Below are 12,452 nucleotides of genomic sequence, written 5' to 3'. Positions count from 1 at the left end.
GCTATTGGCTGCCGCCCGGCACGTGGCCCCGTAGAAAAGGCCTTACGTAAGGGGGGAAAACGGAAGTAGTCGGCGGATATCTTTGAATGGGCCGGAAGACGTCGAGCCGAGAGGAACCTTCCTCGTTTCCTATTCGCGTATCGGCTCTTTTGAACGGGGCGGGGGGATCCCAAGGGCCGAGCTCTGCTGCTCGCGCGCTACATTTCCGAGTCGTTTTCGAAGCGAGAGAGAGTGGCAAGGCCGACAAACGGCGCGTTATAGAGAAGCAACAGAAAAGCCGACTAAATGTTTTGGGGATGGAAGCAAAATGCGAGGCTCAAGTGGAGCTGAGAAAAGCGCCTCGCGGTGTAGTCCGTTCCATTCCCACCCACCCACTCCGAACACAGCCGGAAGTCTCGTGCGCTAGCCTCGCCTCTCTTTCTCTCTAAGGAAAAAAAGGCGGTGGAGGAGCCGAATTCAAGGTTGCCGCGGTGAGTTACGGCGGGAGAAAGCAGAGAGGGGAGCTGCTACCGGAATCAGGGGCTCAGCTGGGGGTTTGGGCCTCTCATAGTGGAATTAACCTCTGTTTCCCCTTGGTGCCTCTTATTTTGGAGCCTTTTACACCAAGATGTGCCGCTTTATGCCCCTAGGTTAGATTCCTAGAATTGCAGAGTTGGGACACCCGATGGTCATCTAGTCCAACCCCCTCTGCCAGCCAGGAATCTTTTTATTTTTTTTGCTCGAACCCACTACAGTACCCTGAAATGAAGAGTCTCCCAGGCTTTGATCGACCGAGCCATCCCGCTGCCTTCATTTCTACAGCACACGAACCTTAAGCATTTTTAAATTTTATTTATTTGGTTTTTCAGATTCAAATTTCACAGTCGCATATCCAACAACATAAAAACAAGATTCCAGATAATCTCCTGGACTTCCCTTCTCCCCTTTGTGGGTCCTATTGTTAATCATTTCCCCCTGCATCTTTTATGACAATCCAAATCTTTTACCTCTCCGTTGTGTCCAAAATTCACCATTAAACTATAAGTGTTATTCCAATCATACTACACCATTTTAACTGTTTGCAGTGGTTTTTAGGATAAGTTATAATTCCCCCCATTCCTTATTAAAAATTTGGTCTTCCTGATTTCTGATTCTTCCAGTCATTTTAGCCATTTTGCCATAACCCATCAATTTGATCTCCCATTCTTCTCTTCTTTCCATCTCTGGACCAATAACATTTGTGCAGCTATGATCACATACATAAATAATCTTTTCTGCTCCCTTGGGATTTTGGCATCTCAGAGATCCAGGGATTATTGGCCCGGACTGCAATCCTATTACCATAGTCCTTTGTGCTCCGTTGGGATTTCATTGGAGGTAATAATTCGACATTCCATTCTCTGCTTTAGTAACTTTGTGCAGAGCAAATGAACGTTAATACATTTTTCAGAGAAGAACTTTCTCGCATATGTTCAGGGAGTGAGATGAACTTGGACCAAGAACCTGTCCCTCCAGGTGTGGTTGGGCTCTTAACTGCTATCAGCCCAAGCCATTATGGCCAGTGGTCAGGAACGATGGGATTTGTAGTCCAGCAAAAATGTGCCTCAAGCTCCCTGCCCCTGACTTAGTCTGTGATTCTTGATGTGAAAATACGGATGCTCAGAAGTGTTCGGAAAATGATTCACAGGTGGTATTTAACTCCAAGTAGGCTTGCTAAGATGTACAAGACAGAATCAGATAAGTGCTGGAGATGTAAAGAGGTAGAGGGAACGTTCTTTCATATGTGGTGGACCTGTAAAAGGGTAAAAGAGTATTGGGAAATGATCCATAATGAATTGGGGGGGAAATGTTCAGAAGTACTCCCCCCCCCCAAACCAAAGTCCTTTCTGCTGGGGATAATTCAGACGGAAATTCTCAGGTGTCAAAAAAGGTTATGTATGAATGCCACTACTGCGGCCTGTGTTTTGTTAGCCCAAAAATGGAAAACGAGCGAGGTCCTGACTAAAGAAAGAGTGGCAACTTAAACTGTTGGAATATGGGCAGCTTGCAAACCTAACATAGAATAAGAGAACAAGAAGAACATACGTTTGAAGAAGATTGGAAAATGTTGATTGAATATATGAAAAAGAATTGTGTATAGCTGAAAAAGCTGGCAGCATTAAGATAAATTCAACAGTGTAAACAAGTTTTGATGGATTAATGGAATACTGAATGGTATAGTTTTTGTAAAATATGCAGAGATCTATGATATGTAAAATGAAGCATGGAAAGAGAAGAAGGGAAGTCATTGATATTTTAAGGATGAAAAATGAGTGTTTTACATTGTTTTACAGAAAATTTAATAAAAGTTATATATATTAAAAAACAGGCGTGTTTGGAATTAGCATTTTGCACCAGCCTATCAGCAACTTGCAAACAAGTGACAATGCCTGGGTGCCAAGATCTGGGTGCCCGACATCTTCATCTTCTGGAGTTGCATGCCTGGGAATCCTTGGATCTTGACTGTTTTCACACCCTAATAGCCCACCCTGTAGAATTCTATCCATTATATTTTATCTGCACAATCGGAATGAATTTCAGGAACCAAAATGCTTTTTCTGTGGAGCCTGAGCAGGAGCAGCAAACAACGTTATAGTTACTGTATTTTTTGCTCCATAAGATGCACTTTTTTCCTCCTAAAAGGTAAGGGGCAATGTGAGTGTGTCTTATGGAGCGAATGGCACTGCACAGAGAGGGAGAGCTGCGCAACGCCCCTTTAGTGACACGCCTGTCCTGTGAAGCCGGAGGAGGAACAGAAGGGTCTCCTTCTGTTCCTTCTCCAGCTTCGCTTGAAGGGGCGCTGCGCAGTTCTCCCTCTCTGCACAGTGCCTTTCCTGCGAAGCCTTCATCCCGCTGCCCTGAAGAGGCTTGGCGCAGTTATCCCAGAAGTCAGAACAGCCACACGGTATCCCAGAAGCCAGATCCCTCTTGCTGTTCTGGCTTCTGGGATTCAGAATAATTTTTTCTTGTTTTCCTCCTCCCAAACCCAGGTGCGCCTTATAGTCTGGTGCGTCTTATGGAGCGAAAAATACGGTAAATGTCACTTCGTCTTCACTTACCCCTCACCCCACTGCTCTGCTCACAGTTGTGAAGAATATTCCTCTGTTATCAAAAGAAAAAAGAGGGAGGGAGGAGTAAGCCAATATATATGTGGACTGTCCCTGGATAAAGTGACTTTTCTTTATCCTTTGCTGTCTCTGCAGTAATAATTCCTTTGGACACTAGATGTTGCTGTTGTATTATAAGCTTGAGGTGGATGAAGAATTTTGGGAGGGTTTCTGTTGTTAAAGTGTGGCGTTGTATTTCTTTTTCTAATTGAGTGTTGCTGCTGTTACATATATTGGCTATTGCATCAGCTTATATTATTTGTCCGTCATATTTTCAGTGGCGCGCCATTTTTGTTGTAATATAAAATAATTATTAATTGCCTCTGGCTGAGCAAAACAGAAGTTCATGATAAGACTGCACAAGCAGTCAGGTTTTCATCTAGCTTGGTATGAAACTGTGCAGAATGGAAAAGCAGAAGGGTATAAAGGGATTTTAATGTTGACATACCAGAATATTCCCATCCACTTCGAAGCAGGGTAAGGTGATCGCATCATCATGTCTTCGGTCTTTCATTGTTTGTTGAGTTACTACAAGCGGCTAAGCACCTTGCAGTTAAATGTGGCTTGCCTGCAGGCCTGCAATCAAAAATAAACAGGCCATTACAGTATAGGGAAGAGGAAGGATTGCAAAAAAAGTAATTTACAAATAAAGAACTGCACGCAATTGGCCTCCTGGAATGATGGAACCTGCTTGCATTGCTGGTGGGATTGCACCAAATTTGTCCGGGGAGGATGAGAAGTTCTTTGACAGTCTCATGTCTGTGGGACGTTCACCATTAGCGGTGGCAGTAGAACAATTTCCTTCCTTTCTCTTCTTCTCATTTTTTGTTTATTTATTTTTGCCTTTGTGGATCATGTGATGTGAACACACCTGTATCTATTAGCATCCTTGCCCACAACAGACAAGCATAGCCCTGGCACAGAAGGAGAGAACAAGACCTCAAAGGCCACCTCTCTCTGCAGGAATTTGGGTGGATCCTGAGATGATCCTCTGAGCACCTTCTTGGTGCACCTACTCCACAAAAGGTCCTGAGGGTGGCAGCATAGGAACGAGTGTGGAATGCACACCTTTGGTCGAAAATGTTCTGCTTCAACCAGGCCTTGGGCTGAATAACATCTGATACCCTTTTAAATGTGTTGTGGGAATGGGGATTTTTGTTCTTGTATATATTGTGTATTCTCTGTTTTATCTTGTATTTTTATGTGGCAAACTGCCCTGATATCCACGGATGAAGGGCCTGTATACAAATTTTAATAATAATTGTCATAAAATTGGCTACAACCACCTAAAATACAGTGGTACCTCTGGTTGCTAATGGGATCCGTTCCGGTGCCCCATTCGCAACATGAGCAGAACGCAACCCGCTTCTGCACATGCACGTGACGTCATTTTGAGCGTCTGCTCATGTGCGAGCGGCGAAACCCGGAAGTAACCCTTTCCTGTACTTCCAGGTCACCGCGGGATACAACCTGAAAAGATTTAACCTGAAGCAAACGTAACAAGAGGTATGACTGTAGATTGGCTCCCAGTTGTAACTACTCTGTTTCTCTAGGGTTATGGGTTACGCCCTGTTCCATCCCGGTTTCACCCCTTTTTGGAGGGACACAGTGGCGCTGTGGCCTAAACCACTGAGCCTCTTGGGCTTGCCAATCAGAAGGTCAGCGGTTTGAATCCTCGTGATGGGGTGAGCTCCCGTTGCTCTGTCCCAGCTCCTGCCAACCTAGCAGTTCAAAAGCACGCCAGTGCAAGTAGATCAATAGGTACCACTGCGGCAGGAAGTTAAACAGCATTTCCGTGCCTCTGGTTTCCGTCACGGTGTCCCGTTGCGCCAGAAGCGGTTTAGTCATGCTGGCCATATGACCCAGAAAGCTGTCTGTGGACAAATGCCGGCTCCCTCGGCCTGAAAGTGAGGTGAGCGTCGCAACCCCATAGTCGCCTTTGACTGGACTTAACCGTCCAGGGGTCCATTACCTTCCACCCCCTTTTCCGGCCACTTCCATGCACCATGATGTGCGTGGTTGCGCATCAGTTAGATGTTGCCTGTGCATACACACAATGAAAGCGCACACAAACACAGTGGCTTGTCTTAAAACTGCTTAGCTAAAGGATTCTTAATAGCTGTTTGGAGGCTTCAGAATAGAATTCAGTGCCTTTATGGTCCTAATTTGCTTTGCTTTTATTGGGTGGGTTTTTCATTCTTATTAAAAAAGCTTAAATTCTGTCTGAATAGCTTGTTCCCTCTCTTCCCCTTTGCTCCGCTGCTCTTCTCAACCAGCTTTTATCCTGCCCTGCTTTATTTTGAATCCAGGAAACATTTGCTTTTAATTACACAGCATTAGCCCTTCTGTCAGGCCGTTAAGTGTTGAAGTGCAAAGATTAGTAATAAAAGAATCCAGCCTATTTTTCCCAGGACTTGAGGAATGCAGAAAGCATTTTGGTCGGTCTGATGAATGGCCTGTGTTGCAAATCCACCCCTCCCTCCCTTTAGCCTGAAGCACGATTCAGGGCAGTGTCTGGAAAGGCAAAAGGGAAACTAAGCATTTATGGCAGCAGACGATACAGGATGGAACATTGGGAAGCCTTTTTTCAATCTTAGGATTGTCTCCCCGGCCAGGAAAATAAAAAATAGGCCAATTCCTTCATTCGGGTCTATGCGGACATGAATTCAGTTTTGGAACTGTGACAAATTGAGCTGAGCTCTTCCCCACTTTGTGACCCATTTGATTGCCTGGCAAATAGAAGGCTGATTCAATATCCTTGTGTTGCCCTTCTCCCAACAGTCTCAGCCCACAGAAGCAGAGCGCAAAAGTTTCTGGAAAAGTGGATTGGGTTGCAATCCTGCTCTCACCCTCTTACACCAAGCACTGAATTAACTTTATCTGGAAGTTGTTCACCATAGCGTCCCAGGCTGTGCGAACTGTCAACCATGGTTAACAGCTTCCCAATAAGGCTACTGTAAACCATGGCTTGTTCTGAAGCTGTTAGCCATTGCTTCTGGGTTTGCACATACAGTGGTACCTCAGGTTAAGTACTTAATTCGTTCCGGAGGTCCATACTTAACCTGAAACTGTCCTTAACCTGAAGCACCACTTTAGCTAATGGGGTCTCCTGCTGCTGCCGCGCCGCCGGAGCACGATTTCTGTTCTCATCCTGAAGCAAAGTTCTTAACCTGAAGCTCTATTTCTGGGTTAGCGGAGTCTGTAACCTGAAGTGTATGTAACCTGAAGCTCTTTTTCTGGGTTAGCGGAGTCTGTAACCCGAAGCGTATGTAAACTGAAGCGTATGTAACCTGAGATACCACTGTAATCGGAAGCTATAATTGACGCTGGATCAAATTCTTCAAATGCCTTATTTTTATTTTATTTTTTTGGTAATTGGGCTGGGATTTTTCTGGCACTCCATCAGCATGGCGGATTTTAGGCTCAGTTGAATCAGGCTTATGTTTAATAAAATGTGGGAACTAGGAGAGAAATGGAGTGGTCCAGAGCCCGTAATTTTTCTTCTCCTGTCTGTTTATTTCTGTTGGAGCTAGGCAATAAATTCACTTCAGTAACCTGCATCCTTTCGCAAAAATATTCCAGTTCATCAAAGCAACAAATGAGCAAATAGCATTTAGCGTGTGGCACTCTTCTTTTATTTGAAGTGGTGTGCTTTTTTAAAATTCCCTAATGTAAAAGGATAGAAAATGCTTGCTTATTTATTGCCTCTGTTAAAGTCTTTATTGCCTCTGTTAAAAAGGAATATATATGCCGGCATGATGTTTGATATTAATCAGCTATTGGAGTAAGTGCAGAAGTGATAGCAGGACAATCTTCTGCGGTTTAGAAATGCCTATTCATCTCATAGTCTGCAGTCAGCAAAACAGATTTAGCTGGGAGGCCAGATCTTTACCTCCTCCATCAGAGACAACTTTGGCAGGACTACCCGGCTATCAATTACCTGATGCCGCAGTGACACCCTGTGTGGCCTGTTTTCCTTTGCCTGTGTGAAATTAAACCAGCATATAGAGGCTCAGCATTTTCAAGCATCGCTGATCATCAGTGCATGCAAAACCCGTGTCTTTGCAAGTACCAATGATGCGCAGTCCATCATTTCTTTATTTTGTCTCATGTCTTACATCGTATATGATCAGAGATTAGGGATTTGATCAGAAGCACAACCCACAGACAGAGATAGAAATATAAATATTTTTAGGCAAAGGCCTTCCGATGCAACCTTACGTAAAACATACAATTGCTTCATTTGTTCTATTGTAATCTGAAAACAGCAGTTGAAGCATCTCACAGCCTAGCTGAAAACTCTCACAGAAATGAAGACATTTGGAAACAATGTAATGCTTGATGGATCCGACCCTGTGTTCCTCAGCAGTTCTACACATAGGGGGCCACCACAAATATGTCCCTTTTTCTGGTTCCCAATGCTCCAATCACATTAACTGGTTCCCAATGCTCTGATCCAATCCTGTGGCCACAGGATTCATTCATTCAATTTGCATACCGCTTTTGCAACAAAGTGTGGGATGTGATACATAAGTAGCAGTCAAGTACAACATTCCTTGTTTGCCTAGAGTGGACATGCAAAGGGGATGTTTGTTCCAGCCAGTCAAAAACTTCCTGTTTCCTCCTGGCCTGGAGCATCCTTCCTCTTGTATGTGACTAGAGGTGGGCATCACCTTACCTGTGCAGGTAACAAAAGCACAAAGCACGCAGCCACTCTCTCTCTCTCTTTGACTTTGTTGTTGGAACAACAGCTTTTAGCTAGAGATGCCCCGTTGGCTTTCAGCCAACAGAGGACAAAGAGACTATCTCTATATGGGATAGGCTCATATGTTTATCTGTAACTTAAGTCTGCCTTCAGGGATCCATCTGTGAACTGATGATGCTGTGAGTAAACTACTTTTATATATCTTAAATAAGATTGTGGTGTATTTATACTTTTAAGAGGGAAACAAGGGCTCTTACCAGGAATCTATATTGAAAAGCTTAAGCAAGCTTGCAACCAGCTACCTGCTATGCACTTAAAAGGGGGGTGTTAAAACTCTGCTAAATTATAGAACTTGCTAGTGCAAGTTAGGAAGGGAATTAATAAACAATATATCCTCTCCTGCCTCCCTGAACATTCCCACACAAAGGAATCATGCTCAGCTGCCTGCAACAAAGAAACAGGGATGCTGTTAGAGACCTGAAGGAGCGCCTCCACCCCCATCGTTCTGCCCGGACGCTGAGGTCCAGCGTCGAGGGCCTTCTGGCGGTTCCCTCATTGCGAGAAGCAAAGTTACAGGGAACCAGGCAGAGGGCCTTATCGGTAGTGGCGCCCACTCTGTGGAATACCCTCCCATCAGATATCAGAGAGATAAACAACTACCTGACATTCAGAAGACATCAGACATTCAGAAGAAACTTCAGGGAAGTTTTTAATGTGTGACATTTTAGTGTATTTTTGGCCTTTGTTGAAAGCAGCCCAGAGTGGCTGGGGAAACAATAATAAAAAATTATTATTGGGGACGCGGGTGGCGCTGTGGGTTAAAGCCTCAGTGCCTATCGAAAGGTCGGCGGTTCGAATCCCCGCGGCGGGGTGCGCTCCTGCTGTTCGGTCCCAGCGCCTGCCAACCTAGCAGTTCGAAAGCACCCCTGGGTGCAAGTAGATAAATAGGGACCGCTTACTAGCGGGAAGGTAAACGGCGTTTCCGTGTGCGGCTCTGGCTCGCCAGAGCAGCGATGTCACGCTGGCCACGTGACCCGGAAGTGTCTTCGGACAGCGCTGGCCCTTGGCCTCTTTGAGTGAGATGGGCGCACAACCCTAGAGTCTGTCAAGACTGGCCCGTACGGGCAGGGGTACCTTTACCTTTACCTTTAATAAAAAAATATTATTATTATTATTATTATTATTATTATTATTATTATTATGCACTTTGAGCAGACGCTACAAAAACAAATTCCTAACAACATAGCAAAGCAACACAGCAGCGATTTCGTAACGCAGCAGATTGATAGCAAATACAATAACATCCCCGGAAACCACATCCCAATCAATACTGTAAATATAACAAGATCACTTAAACAATATGCAGCGTCCCATAGCAAAAATGACAAGTTTCATCTTAGTCCTTGGAACAACAACTCTCCCATGATGTCACACATCTGGGGACACCTGGTTCGGACCTTGGATGTGAGTTGTTAAGTAAAGAGATACATACCTAATGATGTACATACATGCACACAACATTTCTCCCTCTTAAGTACCGTATTTTTTCGTGTATAAGGCGCCCCCTACTTTTGGGGACATCAAATTCAGAATATGGGCATATGCACTATCTGTGCATAAGACGCCTCCAGATTTTTAACCTTATTTTAAAGTATATAAAAAACCTAGTCTTATACACAGAAGAGTATGGTACTTCCTCAACTGTGTTCTTTTTGGAACGCTGACTTCAATTGCCAGGGTATCTTCCCTTTTTGCTAAAGCGACTCTCCTTCCACTTTACTTGCAGGCTCCATCCGAAATCGAAGAGACTGCCGTGATGTTGCACAAATTGGTTATAAAGGTAAGCTGCTTTTCGGAACCTAAATAGCAGCAGATTACTGACTTGGTGAACTTTTCTCGCTTTGAAGTGCACAGCCTTAGGATCTCAACTTATTCCGGTACAGCGGCAGATTAGCATGGCAAATTGTGGTCTTGTGGACAGACAGCAGCAAAGCTTGCAGCTTTCTAAACCATGTGTTAAGTGCACCTAATATGCTGAAAAAATAAGCCATATAGGTGATCAAATACTATAAAACCAAATAAAAGCAATATACCAGCTGTATTATTGGTTGTTGGCAAAAGATGTTACTAAGTTGGATCCCAGGAGGCATGAATGGAAATCAGATAGCCAGTACAGCTGCTCAGCAAATTGTATTCAGAAGAGTTTTGTCCAAATTTTTTTTTTTTTTTTGGGTATTCGGAAGAGTTTGTGCAGTATCATAACTGATACGTTCTAGGACAAATCTCATCAGTCTGCAAGGATGATGCTTGCTGGGTGGAAAAACACATCTAAATTCAAGTTCACTTTTCTGTGCAATAGCACATGGTATAACAGTGTTTTCGAGGGCTGAAGATGCCTTCTGCATGGAGAAGGACATCTTTGGATTCAGCCAAGGTGGATAAAAAGCAATGATTAAAAAAAAAAATCAAATTGGATTTTTTAAAATTTAAATTGGATTTTTTAAAATTTTAATCGGATTTTTTAAAATTTAAATTGGATTTTTAAAATAAAATGCTTTTGGAGGAAAAATCTTTCTAAAGATAGTTTTTTATTTAAGTTACATTATAGTCCAAAGGCTGTCCGTCAGGAAATAAGGATTTGTTTTAAGTTTTTCTTGTGTGCTAAAACTCAGTCTGTTTTTGTTTGTGTTTTAAATTGTTTAACCACATCAGTTAACAAACATGGATACATGTGCTATAATGTTATTGCTTTAGTTAAATAAATGGTTTAAATTGTTATTAAGAAAATGATTGTTTTTCTCCTTCTAATAAAGTACAGCAGAAACGTCCAAATATAAAACAGTTAACTTATTAAACCGCACAATCATTTTATAATTATCTATGCAATAGTATTCAAATAGTATAACCAAATCAGTCATTTTTGATACAACTGTAAAAACTACTCTGAAAATTTATTATTCCAAAAAATGAAACCTTGATCTGGTTGAAAATATTAAGATTATACCAGCAAGAATGAGTCTTTCTGTAAAAAAAAAAGGGGGGGGGTTTAAATCGAGTCTTACTGACTAGTGATTTAAATCAATTGATTTAAATCAAATCCAAACCCAATGTTTTGTCATTTTCGTATAATATCATTTTTTAAAAAAACCTTGAGTGGATAACCATTAGTTATTAAAATTAGTCTGTTCTTCTTGCAAGATTTTCCCATGTCAGCTGTGTGGAAAAACAAATGAATTTTGTGTGTGTGTCTTGGAAGTAATTGCACACTTGGGTGGTCAGTCTATCACATTGGTAATGCCTGCACGAAATCTTTCATTTTTCCTATAGCAGCTTATCTTAACCCATCTTCCGGACTTTCCGAGTTTAAAAGTTAAGGGGAACATTTATGGGCTTCTAGCACAGTGCATCTCTGCTCTGTTGAGGTGCATTTTCACAGTTCCCCCCATTGCATGGCTTTGCATAATGTCAAGTCGTACTGATCAGGCAGACCTGGGTAGGGTCAAAAAGCTGGAGGCATTTAAAATCCCTGCTGCATTCAGTGTAATACGGAGGGCAGAGGAAGTGCTTTGGGAGCACACTTAGGATTATATGGCTATTTTTGAGTTGCAGATAATGTAGTTCTGAAACTATTCAATTTACAGCAATCCCACTAAGTTCAGTTGGGCTGCTTTCGCTAGTGACTTGAGTGGATGCGCTTAAATATCAAACGCTACTAAGTTGTAGGGCGAAGGAAAGCAATCCAGCTGGAATGTATGTTTCCTAGCCTAAGTGCAATTAAATACAGTGGTACCTTGGGTTAAGAACTTAATTCATTCTGGAGGTCTGTTCTTAACCTGAAACTGTTCTTAAACTGAAGCACCACTTTCGCTAATGGGGCCTCCCGCTGCTGCCGCGCCGCCATCACACGATTTCTCTTCTCATCCTGAAGCAAAGTTCTTAACCTGAGGTACTATTTCTGAGTTAGTGGAGTCTCTAATCTGAAACGTCTGTAACATGAAGCATCTGTAACCCGAGGTATCACTGTATCTTCTAAAGAGGAAGCAAAGAAACCCTAGGAAACAGATCTTTTGAGTTTCTGCACCTCATATTGCTGGGGAAATATGCTGTGACAATTTACATGCAAATAAGAGTTCATTGTGGCATGAGTTTTGTTAAGTTGTGGGTGAACATATCAGACGACACAGCGATTCTTCAAACAGCTGTTTATTCACAGGCCAGAACAGAACTGAACTGAAGGGTTCAGTCAGCCTGCTTATATAGAGCTCCAGTACAATGTAACTGTAACAATTTTCTAAAACTATCCAATCACTGAATGTCACTTTGGATCCCTTATTTGCATAACTATCTACAGTATCTCCCTGCTGGCCCAGGGTGAGAACTTCAGTACATAACAAGTTTTGTGGGTAGCAGCCTAGTTTGCCAGATGCGTAGAGGTGTACAGTTGATTTCTCTTGCAGAAAGAAACTTGATGTTCCCTCCAAAAAGAGAGAGCTATCCATGGGGTAATTACACCCTTAGTCTGTGGCACTTCCTATGCCTCTCCTCCAGCCAGCCAAGGAGGCAACACAAATTAATATCTCCCCGCTTCTCTCAACAAAAGCCTTAGAAGAGGCTGCCTTTTT

The 12,452-nt window shown here is 42.9% G+C and overlaps 1 protein-coding gene across 1 annotated transcript in view; it reads left to right on the top strand.

Moving 5' to 3' along the window:
* Nucleotides 1–100: 100 nt before the first annotated feature.
* SLX4IP (SLX4 interacting protein) overlaps nucleotides 101–12,452 on the top strand; it is a 95,785-nt gene continuing 83,433 nt past the window's right edge. Inside the window, 2 exon segments of the mRNA XM_083432018.1 lie at nucleotides 101–470; nucleotides 9,617–9,670. Of these exon segments, the coding sequence (XP_083288144.1) occupies nucleotides 9,647–9,670 (24 nt within the window). The 5' untranslated portion in view covers nucleotides 101–470; nucleotides 9,617–9,646.

This window comes from Podarcis tiliguerta (genome assembly GCF_965153285.1).
Source record: "Podarcis tiliguerta genome assembly, chromosome: 3".
Taxonomy (NCBI): domain Eukaryota; kingdom Metazoa; phylum Chordata; class Lepidosauria; order Squamata; family Lacertidae; genus Podarcis; species Podarcis tiliguerta.
The sequence above is the reverse complement of the archived record's forward strand: the minus strand, read 5'-3'. Positions and strand labels throughout refer to the sequence as shown.